We start from the raw sequence: 22,679 nt of genomic DNA on the forward strand, positions 1-22,679 counted from the left end.
ATTTTTGTCAGTCGGGCTGCTTTCAGATTGTTAGATCGCATTTGCACGCATTGTCAAATAGTCACTAGCACAAGGTATCTGCAGGTTGCTTAGGGTTATATTTAAGACTTTTTATTACCACAGAGAATGAAATTTAAGACCAGTTTCATAGTACAGAATTTGCAAAAAAAAAAGAAAAGCACACAGCACAAGCCATCCTTAAGACTGTCAATTCTACATATAAAGTGTAAAAAACTTCAAAACATTATTAATAATATTAATAATAAAATAACAACAATAATAAACAAATCATAATACAAATGTCACATCAGTTCCCACAAACTGCAATAACAACACTAAAAAAACATAATTTTCCAATTTCAATAATGTAAGCCTATTACTAACTTAAATATAACAATATTTTATATGAATAGCTTTTTATTACTGTTTTATAGATACTTTTTTAAATTTAGTTTGATCTTGTTGCATTTGCTGACAACTTTCTCCTTTTTAAACAATTAAGACTGTCTACCAGAATTGTTGAGAGGGGTCTGGCTGTAATCTAAGCTGCATGCAATTCTTTTTAATGGGCTCACCAAACCCCACCCCTAACCCCACCCCTCACAGTGACGTCACTAGCTCCATTGAGTGTATTGTGTCTGAAAGATGCAATCTCAGCTTGCATCATAAAGATTGCATCCTGATACTACTGGAATTGTCAACCAGATTTTTTTTAATCACGCAGCAAACATTTTAAAGACAAAAATGAAAGAAGAGTAAAATAATTAAATAAACATTTAACATGGCTGAAATTACATTTTAAGCCATTTAACAGGTCGTATTAATAACATAGTGACACTTTCATACAGTGGAAGCTGTGTGTGTCTGCGTGTGTCACTATGACAACACTGCATGCTAGTCTCCGGTCAAGCTGAGGATGTGGAAAAAAGTTTTCTGGTCCTTGGACAGTCGATTGGTGCATCTCTACTTCATTTGGTAATGTATGGGTTAACGCAGCTGTTATAAGCAATAGAGAATGGGAATGTATCGTAACAGCACAATGCATTCTGGGTGTTTAGGACAAGGGAGTCTGATTCCCATTTATGTCTATAGATTTTTTGTTCATATATATACACTCAACAGCAATAAGCGCTTGTATATAAGCGCAATAAGCGCAATAAGCAACTGTAAGCGCTTGTACTAGGTAATTAAATCATTTATGGAGATGTTTTCTTGCGGCAGCTCTTTGATACCCTACTAGTTACAGACAAACTCGTTCATTTATTTGATCCACTCCAGATTCACCCCCTGTGCTCAGCTTCTTGAGTTACAATTCATCGCTGGAGACAGAATGTTATGGAATGCCTATCATCAGCCTCTCAGACACACAAAGAGCGTTTATGAAGGTATACACGTGAGTCCATTTTATTTAGAGTTTTTGTAAAATGTTTTTTTCAAAAGATTACTATTAAACGGTCATTTTTTCTGTGTAATTTTCATTGGTTTACATTGAGCTCTACTGTGTTTGTCCACAAACATGGCCGACCATAACTTGCTGTGATGTAGATTCCCGAGCTCTATTATAGAGCAAACTCCTCTTAAAGTTAAGCAAGCGTAAGTTACCACAAACGTATTCCAGCAAATGTTGTTTATTTTATTAAAAACCAGAGTATTTTATTAGGTTCCGCCAAAGACTTTAAATGGACTTTGGTTCCTTCTATGTTGTTCTTGGTGATGATAGACAAAGAAATTTAAGCAGATTTCAAAATGGAAACAAAATCTTCTTCATTGGGGTTGGTTCGATTGCACTTTGAAGACAGCTGAAACATGGATTTAAGACATTTTAACACTAATAAAGGCCTTTTTTTATACTCTGGGATTTAAGACTTTTTAAGGATCTCCGGTCACCTTGCTGGCAAATCTTTAGTTTTAGGGTACTTTCACACCTGTGAATCGATTCACTTGTTCCGAAACAGTGATTAAAATTGTTACAATGTTGCTCTTTGTTCTTGGTGCGGTTCGCTTTCACACGGCAAAGCTTATAAACGGACCAAAAGAGCTAAAACAAGTCACATGCGAGTTAACTCTCCTTATATTGGTCAGAGTTTCACGGTTTATTTCAAATGTGGCCTCATTTTGGCACTGCTGGTGTGTTGCTGGTAATGCCATGCATAATGTCAGCCGAATGTGGGCCATGCATAGTAATCATGGCACTGCATGCATGACGGCAAACTACATTTGGGCCAGTTGAGGTTGGGACATGTGTGGCCCAGATCAGTGTAGCAATTGTTCACATTGTTTAGGTAACATTAGGCTGGGTTATGGCTCAGTTTTTGGGGTTTCTGGTTTAAACATAAACCTATAGCTGAGAATCGGTACCAATAATAAACCTGTTTTGGCCCAGTTCAGGGCCAGTTAAGGGTGATAAATTGTTTCGGGCCAGTTATGGCCCATGTGTGGCCCTTGTCTTTAATCCAGTTATAGGCCACTTCAGGACCGTCATTCTTTGAAGTACTTGGGCCAAGGGAAAAGTTACTGTGTGGCCCGGAGCTGGGCCAGAAAACATTTGCTCTTTGGGTAGAAATGTTTTTTGTTTTTTTTTGGATAAAAGTTGATTGGTGCAACATCAATATCTCTAATTCAGAACATCATAGAGACATGGGGATTGGCACTTTTTACTTGGTAGCAATGACTAGCTACAGTACATCGAGATAACAATTAACTATGTACTTTAATAACCATATGAAGTATGTTAGGATAACCTAGCCACAAGTTAAAAAAATGCTATGCTATAAACATTGAGTCAAATGCTAAAATGTTTAATGTCATACTAGAATTATGCTAGTCATGTTGTCTCATACTAGCTACATGCATAATTTTAGCAACATGCTTTTCTAGTAAGCATTGCTAGTAAGGTTGCTGGGTTTTTTTTCTCTCTCTCTGATCTCACACTGCCTTAATTCAAGGGCAATGTGAGAGGGAGTTTTTTTCGCCTCTCTTTCCCCAAATGTATTTTACTTCCTTTTTCTAAATGCTACCTCCCGTTGATCTTTCTTCCCCTGAATTGTGATGTTTGTGTATGGTCGGGGTGTCCAATTTCACTACATGACGGTGTATTTGACTACATGGAAGTGTATGTGACAAATAAAGGCCTTTGATTGATGCAAGCTTGAATGTGATTTATGATTTGATTATTACAATATGAGCTCAATATTTAGTACATTTTGAGGAAATTGTTCACTACTTTTATAGCATAGACCAGGGGCCAAACTTGTTCCTAGAGGGCCGGTGTCTTGCAGATTTTAGCTCCAACCTTAATCAAACACACCTGAACAAGCTAATCAAGGTCTTAATAGGTATATTTGAAACATCCAGGCAGGTGAGTTGAGACAAGTTGGAGCGAAACCCTGCAGGGATACCGGCCCTTCTGGACCGAGATTGGTGACCCCTGGCATGGAAAATCATCACAGTGCAGTGGTGGAAAGAGTACTAAAAAGTTAAAGGACTATTTCATGCCCAAAAATGTAGTGCAAGTAGAGTAAAAATATCTATTGTAAATATTACTCAAAGTATGCGAAAAATTAGACCTTCCAAAAGTACCCAAGAGTAGTGAGTAGTGAGTATTACGCTGTGAAAAGCTGATGCATTTACATGTAATTTGTGGATGTGTGTAAATGTGACATTCTGTAGTGCATTTAGTTATTACCCAGCAGACACACAATGTCATAAGACATTAATAATACTAATATTAATATTGGGATAGATTTAGGTCGTGATGTTGAGTGACCAAAATTCAATGTCAACCCAGCATCTAAGAACAACAATTTTTTTGATGTCCAATAACAACGCTAATATTTGGTTGATTTTATATTGTGTTAGAAAGTGACCAAAACGCAGATATTGACGTCAGACACTGACATTTACTGGTCAGGTATGGAAACCAAAATCCAACATTTAATAGACATCATAGTGGTAAGGTCCACACAACGTCAAGCTGTAACATCATTTGGTGTTGATATTTGGTTGATTTTAGGTTGAACATTTGACATTGACATTAGGTTCTGATGTCAACCCGATTTTTCATTTCCAAACATAATGCAACATCCTCACAACGTTGGGGTACACCATCAATCTGATGTCATGTTGACGTTTTGTACCTGCTGGGAGTTTAAGGCCATTTCGGTCATAATAAATTAAACATACGTCATCTTCTCATCAGTGACATGCATCTAAGCAGTCACTCGGTCAATGTGTGTAAAGATTTTGGACTACTGACTACTGACAGCTTCTTGGACACTTTTAATGCTTCCAAGCAGTTTGCTGCAATTTTAATTATAAATTGCCCATGTCTTGAGGTTGTTCAGTATGATGCAATTTACCTTCTATGTGTGATTTGATTGGACAGGAATCACAGGATGGATTTTTCTAATCCTCATAGACAAGAAAAAATAAAGTAGTGACTGCAGATTGAAGGAAAGTAGTGGAGCAAAAGTACTAATACAGCACTAAAAATGTTCTCAAAGGAAAGTAAAAGTACACATTTTTAAAACTACTTACAGTAGTTTGTGTATTTGTAATTTGTTACTTTACACCACTGTCACAGTGTAATGCACTTTTAGCATTCACTAGCCAAAATAATTGAAAAACACACATAAGTGACAAATTAATTAATTAAAGGGCACATAGGTTACCCCTCTTTTCATATTTAAGTCAAATATGATTAAGTCTTATGTGTCCCCAGAATGTGTCTGTAAAGTTTCAGCTCAAAACACCCATCAGATTATTTATTATAGCTGTTTGAAGTGTCTATATTATAGCTGGGAAAAAGTTGTTGCTGTTTTTTTGTACTGGGTTTTTAAGGCTAGTCCTCCCCGCCCACCGTTCCCATGTGCCTGTCAGCAATCGTCGCCCTTGGCTGCCTCAGGAAGCAGATCTCACGTAGCGTTTGTGGGAAATACTACAGTAAGAACTTTAACAATCAGTATTTTAATGCATTTTTGTGTGGAGTTGCAACCATGAGTCACAAACAATGTCATTACAAAGTTCACGCACACACACAGTGTCACGGATTGGCCAGGCTCTTCCACCAACATCACGCATCGAGCACCTTCATCTGAGTATTAACCACGCACAGCTGCACCCAATTACTCAGACTCACTATATAAGCACACACCTCACTTCACTCATTGTCCGGTCTCGTTCCTACGAAGCGGACTCTGAGTGAACCACTTCCTAGGTTTCACTCCCCTGCGATCTCAGCATATATACTTACCTGTACTCTGTTTTCATTCCAGTCTGTCCAGTGTTCCAGTTGTCCTGTCAACGTTGTGTGTCTCGTCAGTCTGTCTTCCCCGCAAGTCCTCTGGTGTGTGCATTCGGTCATCCTTCAGTGTCTGTCATCCCACCTGGCAAAGAGGATCATCAGTTCCTCCAAACTCCATTTCTACTCTCAATTATTATCCACTGTGCTCTACTGTTGTAATAAACCACATTTATACTTACTCCCCTTGTGTGTCCGTCTGCTTCCGTAACAGAAGACCGGACCTTCAACTACCAACAGCATGAGCACTCACGATCCCCTTCAGGAGTTGGTGGATTCATTGAAGAGAGTGCTACTACCATCTGCTCCACTTCCCGAAGCACCACCAGCACCGAGCACTTCTTCACCGTCCACCCACTCATCCAGTCCCATGGCTCGACCAGCGCCCTACTCTGGCGGGGCGGAGGAGTGCAATGGATTTCTCCTACAATGTTCTCTGGTATTCACTATGCAACCCGAGTTATACCCTACAGATCGGTCCAAAATCGCTTTCATCATCTCCCTTCTCTCTGGGTCGGCTCTTCGGTGGGCTGAAACCATCTGGCAACAGTCTGGGCCGGTAACAAATTCCATTCAGTCATTCACCCAGTATTTCAAGGCGGTTTTTGGTCGCGCGGATGCTGAAGTAGCAGCTGGAGAACAGTTATACCATCTCAAACAGGGAGCCATGTCCACTCAGGATTATGCTCTCAGGTTCCGAACTCTGGCTGCTGCTAGCGGATGGAATGAGCGATCTCTCCTCACAACCTACCGGCTCGGGCTAGAGCCCAGCCTCCGGTTACAGCTGGCCGCCCTCGACGACACGATGGGATTGGAGAAGTTCATCCAACACTCTCTGCGCTGTTCCGATCGTCTGAGGGTCTACCAGCATGATCCTCCACCAGTATCCCAAGCACTCCTCCGTTCGCCAGAGCCAGCCGTCCCTCCAGAACCAGAACCCATGATCATAGAATCTGGTAGACTCACGATCACCGAGCGACAGAGGAGGCTGACCCGGGGTCTGTGCATGTACTGTGGTGCCAAAGGACATGTCAGGCTGGACTGTCCCATTCGTCCAGCACGCTCTGTGGTGAGTTTGTTCAGTTCTCCCATTGAAAAGATGCATCCTCTCACCACTAATGTCCAGTTAACTACCCCTTCTGTCTCAGTTTCAGTCACAGCCCTCATCGACTCCGGGTCAGCAGGAAATTTCATCTCGCACGCCCTCTGTCGCCGACTCCAGCTTAACACCGAAGCCTCGACGCACATCTACCAGATTCAGCCCATAACCAACGATATCCATTCTCAGGCACGTATCCATCGAAAATGTGAACCCGTCAATCTCCAAGTAGGACTGCTCCACAAAGAGGAGATTCAATTTCTGGTTCTGGAGGGTGCATCGATGGATATCATCTTAGGGCGCCCGTGGCTGGTGAAGCATGATCCCATCCTCTCTTGCACAGGCACAGGAGAAATTAAGAGATGGGGAGAAGAATGCAGATCCAGCTGTTTTCCCGATCTACCCTTACCAATTCAAAGACCCCTTACCGTCTACGTTACGTCTGTCGAAAGTCCAGTCGAGAAAATATCCATGCAGATCCCGAAGATCTACTCCTCATACGAGGATGTATTTTGCCCCAAGAGAGCTTCCCAGCTACCTCCACATCGGCCATGGGACTGCGCCATAGACCTGCTTCCAGATGCGCCTATGCCCAGAGGTAGGATCTACCCGTTGTCCCTTCCGGAGACCAAGGCAATGGAGGAGTACATCCATGAGGCTCTGAGTCAGGGGTATATCCGTCCATCCACGTCACCTGCTGCCTCAAGTTTCTTCTTCGTGGCTAAGAAGGATGGAGGGCTGCGGCCATGTATCGATTACAGAACCCTAAATCAAGGTACAGTCAAATTCCGCTATCCCCTTCCTCTCGTCCCGGCAGCCCTGGAACAACTCAGATCCGCCAAAATTTTCACCAAGTTGGACCTCCGCAGCGCCAATAACCTGGTGAGAATACGTGAGGGGGATGAGTGGAAAACTGGGTTTGTGACCCCTACTGGACACTACGAGTAACTGGTCATGCCCTATGGTCTGGTTAACGCCCCCTCCGTATTCCAAAACTTCATCCACGAAGTCCTCCATCTCTTCGTCATCGTATACATAGATGATATCCTGATTTACTCCCGGAGTGAGGCCGAACATCGCCACCACGTTGCGGAGGTCCTGAAAACCCTAAGGAAACACCGCCTGTACCTCAAGGCTGAAAAATGCTCCTTCCATTCACCATCTGTTCAGTTCTTGGGGTACATCATCGATCAAAGAGGGGTTCGTATGGACGAGGGGAAGGTCACTTCCGTCATCTCCTGGCCCAAACCAAAAACCATAAAGGAACTCCAACGTTTCCTAGGATTTGCTAATTTCTACCGACGTTTCATCCATAATTACAGTCTCATCACCGCTCCGCTCACCAACCTGTTGAAAAATAAACCTAAAGCACTACCCTGGCCTCCCGAAGCCGCCGCAGCCTTCCAAAACCTAAAAGAATCCTTCACTCAAGCCCCACTGCTGACTCATCCTGATCCTGACTTGCCGTTTGTGGTCGAAGTGGATGCATCGACCACCGGAGTGGGAGCCATCCTGTCCCAGTACCACGGTACTCCTTCATTACTCCATCCATGTGCCTATTTCTCCCGGAAGCTCAGCCCGGCGGAAAGGAACTATGACATCGGAAATCGAGAACTTCTGGCCATCAAGCTCGCCCTGGAGGAGTGGCGACACTGGTTGGAGGGGGCCAAACATTCATTTCAGGTGATCACAGATCATAAAAATCTACAATACCTAAAAGATGCTAAAAGACTCTGTCCTCGTCAGGCCCGTTGGTCATTGTTCTTCTCCAGATTTCAGTTCTCTATCTCATATCGACCAGGATCAAAAAATATCCGAGCAGACGCACTTTCCAGAATTCACGACCAGCATGAAATTATTGAGACACCGGCCAAGATCCTTCCCGATCAGATCACTATCTGTCCCATCCAATGGTCCGCTCCTACAGTAATCGCCACTCCAGAATCCAGAACTCCGCCGGGCTGTCCCCCCAATCGACGCTTCATCCCTGAAAACCAACGGGTAGATCTCATTCATTCCAGCCATACATCTCTGGGCACAGGACATTCTGGGGCCAACAACACCCTCTCGCTGCTATCCCAACGCTTTTGGTGGCCGAACATGGCGAGGGATGTGAGGAGATACGTCCAAGGCTGCAGAGAATGCGCTATGTCGAAGAGTCCTCGCCATCTACCTGCTGGTAAACTCCATCCCTTGCCCATCCCAAACCGCCCCTGGTCACACCTAGGAGTTGACTTCATGACAGACCTCCCATTGTCTGAAGGTAACACCTGCATTCTAGTCATCATAGATCGATTCTCTAAATTCTGTCGTTTGATTCCTTTGAAAGGTCTACCCACAGCCCTAGAGACCACCGAAAACCTGTTCAACCACGTCTTTCGAAATTTTGGGTTACCAGAAGATATAGTCTCGGACCGAGGACCCCAATTTATCTCCAGACTATGGAGAGCATTCTTCAGACTCCTAGGTGTGACCGTAAGCCTCTCGTCTGGCTATCACCCCCAAACCAACGGCCAGACAGAGAGGAAAATTCAGGAAGTGGGGCGGTTCCTCCGGACCTTCTGTCACGGTCACCAAAACTCCTGGAGCCAGTTTCTGGGCTGGGTGGAATACGCCCAGAATTCCCTGCGGCAACCTACCACCGGACTCACGCCATTCCAGTGCATCCTAGGGTTCCAACCTCCACTCTTCCCCTGGGATGGCGCACCATCTGATGTCCCCGCAGTGGATTACTGGTTCCGGGAGAGCGAGAGAGTCTGGGACGATGCTCATCACCATCTCCAGAGGGCAGTACGCAGAACAAAGGAGGTATCTGATAAGAGGAGGATTCCAGGCCCCATCTATACTCCAGGACAGAAGGTCTGGCTCTCCACCAGAGATATCCGTTTGCGACTGCCCTCCCAAAAATTAAGTCCCAGATTTGTTGGTCCCTTCACCATCCTGGAACAGGTCAACCCCGTCACATACAAGTTACAGTTACCACCACAGTACAGAATCCACCCCACATTCCACGTGTCCCTTCTAAAACCCTTTCACGATCCTCTGATTCCCTCCACAGAGCCTGGCCATGAAGAGGAACCTCCTCCCCCACTGATGTTAGAAGAAGGGGCCATCTACCAAGTCAAGGACATCCTACGGTCCCGGCGTCGTGGTGGTCAGCTTGAATACCTCGTCGACTGGGAAGGATACGGTCCAGAAGAAAGGTCATGGGTCCCCAGATCCGATATATTAGATCCCGCACTTATGGAAGAGTTCCACTCCAATCACCCAGAATTTCCAGCACCTCGAGGACGAGGTAGACCACCACGACGTCGGAGGTTCAGGCCCTCAGGAGCGGGCCCTGGGGAGGGGGGTAATGTCACGGATTGGCCAGGCTCTTCCACCAACATCACGCATCGAGCATCTTCACCTGAGTATTAACCACCCACAGCTGCACCCAATCACTCAGACTCACTATATAAGCACACACCTCACTTCACTCATTGTCCGGTCTCGTTCCTACGAAGCGGACTCTGAGTGAACCACTTCCTAGGTTTTACTCCCCTGCGATCTCAGCATATATACTTACCTTGACTCTGTTTTCATTCCAGTCTGTCTAGTGTTCCAGTTGTCCTGTCAACGTTGTGTGTCTCGTCAGCCTGTCTTCCCCGCAAGTCCTCTGGTGTGTGCATTCAGTCATCCTTCAGTGTCTGTCATCCCACCTGGCAAAGAGGATCATCAGTTCCTCAAAACTCCATTTCTACTCTCAATTATTATCCACTGTGCTCTACTGTTGTAATAAACCACATTTATACTTACTCCCCTTGTGTGTCCGTCTGCTTCCGTAACACACAGCGAGGACACACACATAGCGCAGACACATACACACACACACACATAGCGCAGACACACACACACATAGCACAGAAACACACACTCACACACACACACACACTCACACACACTCACACACACACATACAGAGACAGCGTGTTAAGCTTTGCACTCTTTTTGCACGCATATGTGACATGATACTGGTAATATTCACTGCTGTATGAATATCTGTTATGTTAATGTACAAAATAAACCTGATTTAACGTCCACAAACCAGGATTGAAGCGTCTTCCTTTATAATTGTTCTGACACGCGGATGTGCTGATTAAGTGAATCTGAAGTGAATCGCTATAATTCATTACACACATGCACTGTTTTAAAACATTTTAAATGTGTAAAGCTCACTCTTGATGATGATTGATGAACCTAGCGAACTGAACAGACCTTTTATTGCTTTTGTTGCTTTGCGCTCGTCCTGTCTTGTTGATATGATTATACACATGACTACCGGACATGTTAATGCGTGCAGCTGTCAATCAATATTGGTGGGCGGGGGGACCGCACTCCTACGTAATGTTGTGGTCTATCTGAAAACCATTCCAATTGGTCCACCGTTTTTATGTTGTTAAATTTGAAAAAAAAGGACTGGGTGTGTTTATTTCACCCCAATATGACAGTCTATACACTATACTTACACACATTTCTGTCCAAACAGCTTGTAAAGTTTTTTCACCATAGGTGCCCTTTAATTAATTAATAGAGCAAATGCTGAAACCCAAACAGGAATTAAACTTATCAGGTCTTTGCTGACCTCACGTGGTAGAACTTGGTAACTAAAACAACACCTTTATAATTATATTAAATCATATATACTGCACTGCACGTTCTCAACAGTTCTTTAATAGCATCTGTGATTCCATAAAGAAGCTCATGGTTTATACATTGGACCTTTCCTTAAACATTTTATTTTTTGAAGATTAAAACAAATACAAAAAAGAATCCAACAAAAAACAACCTTTGAAGACAACCTTTAGGAATCATTTACTTAATAATTATTTTTATTATTATTATTATTATTATTATTATTATTATTATTATTATTATTATTATTATTATTGAAATATGTATTAATTTCAATTGATTCATTTATGAAATTATTAGACATTTTTCTTAAAATGACTGAGCAAGAAATGTTTTCTATAGGAAATGTTTGTTTGTTTGTTTGTTTGTTTGTTGTTTAATTTCATTTGTTTTCTGGTAATACGGTGTTAGGGTTGAACCAATAGGATTTTTGACATTTTGTGTCAAAAGTATATAAATTAAACGATGATGCAAACTTTTTTTTTTTTAAATGGCAAAAAATGCAAACAAATATTATTGAAATACTATTTCAGTCTTTTAACTACTTTTAATTTGTCATTTTTTTCCAATATATAATTGTAAATATATAGAAGTTATAATATATAAATTTACTAGTTTGTGAGGCTGTTTGTTGTACTGTTGCACTGATGGGACATTTATACGTGACATTTTTAAGGTGAACTCAACACAGGAAAAAAAACATTCATGTGTAATACATGCCTACAGATTCTATGAAAATTCCAGCACAAAGTAGCACTAAACTTTAGTACAAAGCTGACAGTGCAGAGGAGCAAGTGATATTGTGACAGCTTACAAAAGACAGGTCTTTTAAAGCAAACTGTTGCCATGGCGAATTCTATTTCATTCTCTTAGCATAGAACATTTAGTCTCACACACTTCAAGGTAAGCATTGTAAAAGAAAAGCAAAGCAAAGCAGAGCACACCATGAGCCATTCCAGTCCAGTTGCAGTGGCCTTGAATGACTTAAGACCAACTGAGTCTGTCAGGGATGTAGGTGTTATTTATGCAGAACAGGGTGGAGATTTGTCTTCTCTTACAAACTGTAATCATTTTTGCTAAACTCAATGTGCAGACACTAATGTTGCCAGAATGTTCTACATATGTATTGATACTGGTGATATTCAGTCACAAAATAGGAAGATAATTAGATTACTCAGAGTTTTTGCATTGTTCTAGCATATAAAATATTGCATTGTGCAGTTGTTGTGTACTTTAACCCCTTTATATATATATATATATATATATATATATATATATATATATATATATATATATATATATATATATATATATATATATATATATATATATATATATATATATATATATAGTTGAAGTCAGAATTATTAGCCTCCCTTTAATTTTTTTTTCTTTTCCAATATTTCCCAGATGATGTTTAACAGAACAAGGAAATTTTCACAGTATGTCTGATAATATTTTTTTTCTGGAGAAAGTCTTATTTGGTTTATTTTGGCTAGAATAAAAGTAGTTTTTAATTTTTTAACCATTTTAAGGTCAAAATTATTAGCCCCTTAAAGCTATATTTTTTCGATAGTCTACAGAAAAATTATAAAATATCATTATACAATAACTTGCCTAATTACCCTAACCTGCTTAGTTAATCTAATCAACCTAGTTAAGCCTTTAAATGTCACTTTAAGCTGTATAGAAGTCTTGAAAAATATCTAGTAAAATATTATTTACTGTCATCACGGCACAGATAAAATAAATCAGTTATTAGAAATGAGTTATTAAAACTATTATGTTTAGAAATGTGTTGAAAAAATCTTCTCTCCGTTAAACAGAAATTGGGGGGAAAAATAAACAGGGAGGCTAATAATTCATGGGGGGCTAATAATTCTGACTTCAACTGTATATACATTTTATATAAAAAAAAAACTACTGGCAAATAAATGACTTATCAAAAACACTTTTGGGTTATTTGGATTAATATTATTTGTAATACATGTTTTAAGTAAAACAAACATTAACATTTACTTAAAACCCACATCATAATAACTTCAGAAAAAAATTAGAAAGATATCTCTTAATTTTCGACAGTCAGACACATTTACATGAACTGGCTGATTAAAAGGTTGCATATAGAAAGGACAACAACGCATAACTTTAATTAAAAGGGAAAAAATGTAGCCGTTTTTAAAGTTAATTTCAAATTCATTCATTCATTTTCTTTTCGGCTTAGTCCCTTTATTAATCTGGGGTCGTCACAGCGGAATAAACCACCAACTTATCCAGAATATGTTTTACGCAGCGGATGCCATTACAGCTTCAACACATCACTGGGAAACACCCATACACATTCAATCACCCACATACACTACAGCCAATTTAGCTTACCCAATTCACCTACAGCTTGTCTTTGGACTTGTGGGGGAAATCGGACCACAAGAAGGAAACCCACGCCAGCACGGGAAAAACATGCAAACTCCACACAGAAATGCCAACTGACCCAGCCAAGGCTCGAACCAGCGAACTAGAATAGAGGCAGAAATAGAAATAGAGGCAGTAGTTATTTGTACGGTGGTAGTAAGTGGTTTACATTGTTCAATATTCGTACTGAATACACTCACTGAAGTCCGAATGGGACGAAGGGGACACTCCATACGGGTGTGTCCACTGACACCGCAGTATAGACACAGACCCCGGGTCAGCCTCCTCTGTCGTTCCGCTGATGTCAGTCTTCCAGACTCTATTATCATGGGTTCTGGTTCTGGAGAGGCTGTTGACTCAGGCGATTGGAGGAGTGCAGACGAGGGGGTGATGGTGTCCTGTTGATAGGAACGGAGACGATCGGAACATCGGAGAGAATGTTGGATGAATCTCTCCAGACCCATTGTATCATCTAATGTGGCCAGTTGGATTCGGAGAGTGGGTTCCAAGCTTCTGTTATGAAGCGGACAGGAGACAGAGGTAAGGAAACGTTAGGGTGTTTATTAAATGACAACAAGGAGCACATGAAGGATAGCCAGGAGGATCAGGAATGATGTTGGGGTCTTTTCCTCCGTGGCTGGGTAACAGGAATACACGAGGATGGACAGCACACACCAGATACAGCTGACAGAGGATGACACAGACTTGGAAGGACTGGAAGACAGGACGATTCGGGAGGACCAGGAAGACTAGGAGGAGTACAAAGAGAACAGGTAAGTAAATCGTTTGTTTTAGCTGAGGATGACTACGCTGAGTGGTCGCTCAGTTGTCCGCTTTCGTCGAGACGAGCCCGGACAATGAGCGACTGGAGTGCTGTGCTTTTATCTGGTGCTCGTGAATGTGATGCAGCTGTGTGCTCATTAGAAGTCAGGTGATGGTGATCTTCGTGAGTGGGGGTCGTGAGAGCCTGACCAATCCATGACAGTACCCCCCTCCCCAGGGCCCGCTCCTGAGGGCCGACACCTCCGACGCCGTGGTGGTCTCCCTCTGCCTCTAGGCGCTGGGAACTCAGGGTGGCTCTCATGAAACTCCACCATGAGACTAGGATCGAGAATATCAGCTCTGGGAACCCATGTCCTTTCTTCGGGGCCGTACCCTTCCCAGTCCACCAGGTACTCCAACTGGCCACCACGACGTCGGGAACGCAAGATCTCCTTCACTGCGTAGACGGCTCCTTCTTCTAGGAGCAGTGGAGGAGGGGGTTCCTCTTCGTGGTCAGGCTCTGTGGAGGGAAGAACAGGATCGTGATAGGGTTTCAGGAGTGATACGTGGAATGTAGGGTGAATACGGTAGTGAGAGGGTAATTGTAGTTTGTAGGTGACGGGGTTAACCTGTTCCACGATGGTGAAGGGACCAACAAATCGGGGACTTAACTTGCGAGAGGGCAGTCGCATGCGTATGTCCCGGGTGGATAGCCACACCTTTTGTCCGGGTGTGTATCTGGGTTCTTCAGACCTTCTCCTATCGGCGGTTACCTTGCTTCGACGGACTGCCCTCTGCAGATGTTGATGAGCCTCGTCCCAGACTCTCTCGCTCTCCCGGAACCAGTGATCCACTGCGGGGACATCAGATGGTTCGCCATCCCAGGGAAAGAGCGGTGGTTGGAAGCCCAGGACGCACTGGAATGGCGTGAGTCCGGTGGAGGGTTGCCGCAGTGAATTTTGGGCATATTCTGCCCAGCCCAAATACTGGCTCCAGGAGTTCTGGTGACCACTGCAGAAGGTCCTCAGGAACCGTCCCACCTCCTGAATCTTCCTCTCTGTCTGCCCGTTGGTTTGGGGATGATATCCAGAAGAGAGGCTGACGGCCACACCTAGGAGCTTGAAGAAGGCTTTCCATAGACGTGAGATGAACTGTGGACCTCTGTCCGACACAATATCTTCTGGAATACCAAATGACCTGAAGACTTGATTAAAGATATTGTCGGCAGTTTCAAAGGCTGTGGGAAGACCTTTCAGAGGGATTAGTTTGACAAACTTTGAGAATCTATCTACTATGACTAGAATACAGGTATTACCTTCTGACGAAGGGAGGTCAGTGATAAAGTCCACTCCTAGGTGTGACCAGGGACGGTTCGGAATCGGCAAGGGATGGAGCTTTCCAGCGGGTAGATGACGTGGGCTCTTGGATTGGGCACAGTCCTTACAGCCCTGAACATATTGCCTCACATCCCTTGCCATGTTTGGCCACCAGAATCGTTGGGATACTAGCGAGAGAGTATTGTTGATCCCTGGATGTCCAGTGCCTAGCGAGGTATGTAAGGAGTGGATCAGATCTACCCGGTGTTCAGGTGGTATGAACTGCCGATGAGGAGGGCATCCCGGCGGAGCAGGGGCTTCCGGAGTGGCAACGACTGGAGGAGCGTTCCAGGTGATCGGACAAATGGAGATGTGTTCGGGAAGAATCTTCGTTGGGAGTTCTTCATGATCGTGATGCTCGTGTAAACGAGAGAGAGCGTCTGCTCTTAGATTCTTGGGTCCTGGACGATAGGAAATGGAGAAATCAAAACGTGAGAAGAAAAGTGACCATCTGGCTTGACGTGGACATAGTCTCTTGGCCTCTTTGATGTATTGGAGGTTTTTGTGATCTGTGATCACCTGGAACGGATGTTTGGCTCCCTCCAACCAGTGACGCCACTCCTCCAAGGCTAGCTTGATTGCTAGAAGCTCCCTGTCTCCTATGCTGTAATTCTGCTCCGCCGGGCTCAACTTCCGAGAGAAATAGGCACAGGGATGCAGTCGGGGCGGTGTATCATGATGTTGAGATAATACTGCCCCGACGCCGGTGGTGGATGCGTCCACTTCCACCACGAAAGGAAGATTTGGGTCAGGATGAGTCAGGAGTGGGGCCCTTGTGAACTCCTTCTTAAGAAGGCGGAAGGCTGCGGCTGCTTCTTTGGTCCACTCCAGTCCTTTGGGTTTACCCTTGAGGAGATTAGTGAGAGGTGATGTAATCCTGCTGTAGTCCTTGATAAACCGTCTATAAAAGTTAGCAAACCCAAGAAACCTCTGGAGCTCCTTAATGGAAGTGGGTTCTGACCAGGATAGAACAGCCTCAATTTTCTTCCCATCCATACGTATACCGGTTTGGTCAATGATGTATCCCAAGAAATGAATCGACTTCTGGTGGAATGAGCATTTCTCCGCTTTGAGGTAGAGGTGATGTTCTCTCAATGTGTGTAGGACCTCCGCAACGTGTTGGCGATGTTCGGCCTCACTCCGGGAGTAAATGAGGATGTCATCTATGTACACTATTACACAGTGGTGAAGAAACTCCCGGAGGACTTCATGAATGAAGTTTTGGAATACGGAGGGGGCGTTGACCAGACCGTAAGGCATGACCTCATATTCATAGTGGCCAGTAGGGGTCACGAATGCTGTCTTCCATTGGTCCCCCTCACGTATTCTTATCAGATTATACGCGCTGCGGAGGTCCAATTTAGTGAAGACTTTAGCTTCTCGGAGCTGTTCCAAAGCGGCTGGTACCAGAGGAAGGGGATATCGGTATTTTACTGTACCGTTATTTAGGACCCTGTAGTCGATGCATGGACGCAGCCCTCCGTCCTTCTTGGCCACAAAGAAGAAGCTTGAGGCGGCTGGTGATTTTGAGTGACGTATGTACCCCTGACTCAGAGCTTCCCTTATGTAATCTTCCATTGCCTGATTCTCTGGAAGCGAGAGCGGGTAGATCCTACCTCTTGGCAACTGGGCATCTGGAACTAGGTCGATCGCGCAGTCCCATGGCCGATGCGGCGGTAGCTGGGAAGCTCTCTTGGGGCAGAAGACATCATGAAAGGAGCTGTACTCCTTAGGAATGTGGATAGACTGCTTCTCAGGAGGGCTCTCGACCGATGTTGCAAACAAAGAAATGGGGTTCCGACCTTGAAGAGGGAGATTTGGAAAACAGGCAGGTGTACATCCAGATCCCCATTTCTTTATCTCTCCTGTGCCCCAAGAGATGATGGGATCGTGCTTCACCAGCCACGGGCGCCCTAGAATGATGTCCATATTTGCACCCTCCAGAACCAGAAATTGAATCCTCTCTTGATGTAACAACCCCACTTGAAGAAGGATGTCTTCGCATTGTCGATGGATACGGGTCGAAGATCGAGTGCACTGGGTTATCGGTTGTATCTGGTATATATGCGAGGACGCCTCAGTACGGAGGTGGAGTTGACGACAGAGGGATTGGGAGATGAAGTTCCCTGCTGACCCGGAGTCGATGAGGGCTGTGACAAGGAGAGAAATAGAGGCAGTAGTTATTTGTACGGTGGTAGTAAGTGGTTTACATTGTTCAATATTCGTACTGAATACACTCACTGAAGTCCGAATGGGACGAAGGGGACACTCCATACGGGTGTGTCCACTGACACCGCAGTATAGACACAGACCCCGGGTCAGCCTCCTCTGTCGTTCCGCTGATGTCAGTCTTCCAGACTCTATTATCATGGGTTCTGGTTCTGGAGAGGCTGTTGACTCAGGCGATTGGAGGAGTGCAGACGAGGGGGTGATGGTGTCCTGTTGATAGGAACGGAGACGATCGGAACATCGGAGAGAATGTTGGATGAATCTCTCCAGACCCATTGTATCATCTAATGTGGCCAGTTGGATTCGGAGAGTGGGTTCCAAGCTTCTGTTATGAAGCGGACAGGAGACAGAGGTAAGGAAACGTTAGGGTGTTTATTAAATGACAACAAGGAGCACATGAAGGATAGCCAGGAGGATCAGGAATGATGTTGGGGTCTTTTCCTCCGTGGCTGGGTAACAGGAATACACGAGGATGGACAGCACACACCAGATACAGCTGACAGAGGATGACACAGACTTGGAAGGACTGGAAGACAGGACGATTCGGGAGGACCAGGAAGACTAGGAGGAGTACAAAGAGAACAGGTAAGTAAATCGTTTGTTTTAGCTGAGGATGACTACGCTGAGTGGTCGCTCAGTTGTCCGCTTTCGTCGAGACGAGCCCGGACAATGAGCGACTGGAGTGCTGTGCTTTTATCTGGTGCTCGTGAATGTGATGCAGCTGTGTGCTCATTAGAAGTCAGGTGATGGTGATCTTCGTGAGTGGGGGTCGTGAGAGCCTGACCAATCCATGACAATATATATATATATATATATATATATATATATATATATATATATATATATATATATATATATATATATACATTTCGAAACATAATAGTTTTAATAACTATTCTCATATTCTCATAACTGATTTATTTTATCTTTGCCATGATGACAGTACATAATATTTTACTCAATATTTTTCAAGACACTTCTATACAACTTAAAGTGACATTTAAAGGCTTAACTAGGTTAATTAGGTTAACTAAGCAGGTTAGGGTAATTGGGCAAGTTATTGTATATTGATGGTTTGTTCTGTAGACTATCGTAAAAAAATATAGCTTAAAGGGGCAAATAATTTTGACCGTAAAATGTTTTTTAAAAATGTAAAAATTGCTTTTATTCTAGCCGAAATAAAACAAATAAGACTTTCTTCAGAAGAAAAAATATTATCAGACATACTGTGAAAATTTCCTTGCTCTGTTAAACAAAATTTGGGAGATATTTGAAAAAGAAAAAAAATTTCAAAGGGGGGCTAATAATTCTGACTTCAACTGTACGTCAGGCCTACTGTAGTCAAAAATGTTGTACTTTACTGTAGTTAATAGGTAGCAAGGTAAAATTAACTGATCACTTTAAAAGCAACAGGTTTACTCTCTTTTTAAACGTAAAGTAAACAAATTGCTTTTTACAGAGTTGAACCAATTAAACAGATGTTCCAAAGCAACTGTTATGTAATGTATTTTCAGTAATGGATGTGATGTATAGCGGTGTGAGCAGCGTAGGGGGATTTTTTATTTAGTGTGTTCCCTTAATCGTCTGCTAAATTAGGTTGCTAATGACTTTCCAGGAAAAAACTAAACTACAAATTAGGTAATTATCAAAAACAAGCTTCGTTTTCAATTACTCAATGATTTTAGATGGAAAGCCATGTGTTATTTGTGTAGGCGCACGGAAATATTTGGTTAAAGAGGTGAATGTTTATGCGCTTCTGTTGTTAGAGTGTCTAGATGGTACTTTGGGAATTGCAGAATGAATAAATCTTGTTCACATTCCATTAATCACATAATGATGCTGAGGCTCTCTGATAATATAAACAGGATAACAGCAGACATCAATGATTCAATGAAGCTGAACAAAGCGTCACGACAATGAAATAAATATTATGTATATTTGCTCACGACAGCCGTTCTCTATTGCAACAGAGGAAATGTGAGTTGGGCAGAAATCTATGCGGAAAAAAGTACACTTTGCTTACTTTAGCATTCAAATTTATTACAGAGATATCAAAAATTTTCACACTTAATTGTGTGAAATTTACAATTACATAAGGATGTTTTATTCAGTGGAGATCACAGTTAGAAACAACCTACTTTTTTTCAATTTTGAGGTCACTGCTTTGTCCTATTTGAAGTTACTAACACGAGTAAAATAGTTTTTAAGCATATTTGAGTAGTTACATATGTTTTGTAGCACATTTAATAATTTTTTGGTGTTTAATTGCCTTGGTTTATTTTGTAAAGCACTGTACTACTAGCAAAAACAAACAGATGTGCAAATATTAGCACTCTTGTAAAGTGAACAATATAGGAATATATCAATGTATAATTTAAAATTATTTATTATAATTACTATTTTATATATAGATGTCTATATTTCTCAACATTTCAGATTAGAGAATTTGAGCAGCTTTACAATGCATTTTGTCTATACAAGCCATTCTGCAGAATTGGTGCAAACTGCTGTGACAAAAAAAATCTACATTTTAGAATTTTTATATACAGTTAAAGTCAGAATTATTAGCCCCCCTGAATTATTAGCCTTCCTGTTTATTTTTTCCCCAATTTCTGTTTAACGGAGAGAAGATTTTTTTCAACACATTTCTAAACATAATAGTTTTAATAACTCATTTCTAATAACTGATTTATTTTATCTTTGTCAAGATGACAGTACATGATATTTTACTCAATATTTTTCAAGACACTTCTATACAGCTTAAAGTGACATTTAAATGCTTAACTAAGTTAATTAGGTTAACTAGGCAGGAAAGGGTAATTAGGCGAGTCACTGTATAACAATGGTTTGTTCTGTAGACTATTGAAAAAATATAGCTTAAAGGGGCTAATAATTTTGACCTTAAAAAAATGCTTTTATTCTATCCAAAATAAAATAAATAAGACTTTCTCCAGAAGAAAGAATATTATCAAACATACTGTGAAAATTTCCTTGCTCTGTTAAATCAAAAAATCAAAGGGGCTAATAATTCTGACTTAAAAAAAACGTGTCCCAATTTTTCATGTCACTTTGTATTGTGTATTTCTAAGTTCATTAGCTTTTTAATCACTTGCCTACATTTTTATAATGAATTAATCCTGTGCAAGTCTTTCTCATACCTATATGGTGAGCTAATTGGTCCAGTTGTTTTGAGGTAAATGAGTTCAGAAGTGTTTCCCCCTCTAAGGGAGAATGTGAATCAAAGTGTTTCTGCAGTTTTTAACAAATGTGATTATTAAAAAAAAAATTACTTTTAGAGGCTGGCTATATTCACAGACTGTTGCCACACAACTGTGTTTAAACCACTTATAAAATAGATATTTGCATAATAGGTCCCCTTTAAGACATTATGTGTTGGATCTATCAAGTAATCATTCACATGCCCTTACTTTCTCCTCTTTACTTTTAAATGAGATTGTTTGTGTTAATACATGTCAAGGGCACGAATGGATGGATGGATTAATTCCCAAGTGATGCTTTGCAAAGAGAAAATTAGGCATGATAAGTTTTCATAACACAGCATTTATTTTCTCTTTGCCATGATGACGGTACCTGATATTTTACTAGTTATTTTGTAAGATACTAATATTCAGCTTAAAATGCAATTTACATGTTAATTAATTAATTCACTGAACAATAGCAGTTTGTTCTGCAGTTATTCAAAAGATTATAATTTAATCCACATTACGCTTTTGGCTTCACCAGTAAAACAGATCTAAAAACAGGTAGTTACACTTAACTGCAGGCAATACTGTAAAAACCTTCATCTTTACATAAGAATGGCAACATTCCAAGCAACACTGCAGTGGGCAATACCTTAAAAAGGCAGCAGAATTGTTCAGGTTCACTAGAGGAGTCTGAGCACCTATAAGCGCTGAATGACGCACAGCACGACACTACCCATCGTCCAGCATCAGCATATAAAAAGCGCGGCGGGAGCGCGTAAGCTCACAGAGGGGTAAGCACGAGGAGCTGATCTACACCGCAGACTAGCACCAGCCGTTCTGGATGATACCAGCCGGGAGCATGGAGGTGAACGCAACTGATAAAGCTTTCCTTTCAGTTGATGGCACCGCGACGCTCTCAAGTTGTAGCTATCATTCCGCCACAGTTGATGCGCCTTTGCAATGCACGCATCCAGAGTCCAAGGCGCGAGTGGTGCGCTCCTCCAGCACTGGAAAGCGACCCTCCTCGTCTGAACGCAAACCCCGAAGATCTCTAGACCCTGTCTCTCAGCTCCATAAATCAAAGCATATGAGATATGAGATTAAGAATGACGAGCTGGGAAGCGTGAAACCCAGTCATTACCGGCGTGTAGTAGTGCTCGGCGCGCCCCGAGTAGGGAAAACGGCGCTGATACGCCGCTTTTTGGGTGAAGAAGTGTTCGAGGAACATTACGAGCCAACAAGCGAAGATTTTCACAGCAAACTGTTCCACATCCGGGGAGAAAGATACCAGCTAGACATCCTGGACGCGTCTAAAGAGAGAGACTTTCCTGCCAAACGAAGACTGACTATTTTAACTGGTCAGTATGCGCGCTTTAATTTAATTTAATAAAAATTTATTTAATTACAAAGTCCTCATTTCATGTGATATATGACTTTTATGAAATTATTTACTTGTATTTAAAATACTAAAATAGTTATTTTAGTAAAAAATAAAAGAAAAAAATGTAAAAGTACAATTATTATTTTATTTAATAATTATGTTTTATTATTATTAAGATGTATTAAAAATAGTATCTTTTATTATTTTAATAACATGCATGAACAAAGTTCTCATTTCTTGT

General features: G+C 42.0%; 2 protein-coding genes across 2 annotated transcripts in view; one reads left to right on the forward strand and one right to left on the reverse strand.

The window, feature by feature from the left end:
* The window catches only part of epn3a (epsin 3a), a 103,433-nt gene that overhangs the window by 80,415 nt on the left and 339 nt on the right, over nucleotides 1-22,679 (reverse strand). The window lies entirely within an intron of this gene.
* The window catches only part of rasd2a (RASD family member 2a), a 1,681-nt gene continuing 918 nt past the window's right edge, over nucleotides 21,917-22,679 (forward strand). Inside the window, exon 1 of the mRNA XM_056454154.1 lies at nucleotides 21,917-22,415. Coding sequence (XP_056310129.1) covers nucleotides 21,917-22,415 — 499 coding nt within the window. The remainder of the gene's footprint in view (nucleotides 22,416-22,679) is intronic.

This window comes from Danio aesculapii, chromosome 3 (assembly GCF_903798145.1).
Source record: "Danio aesculapii chromosome 3, fDanAes4.1, whole genome shotgun sequence".
NCBI classification, from domain to species: Eukaryota; Metazoa; Chordata; class Actinopteri; order Cypriniformes; family Danionidae; genus Danio; species Danio aesculapii.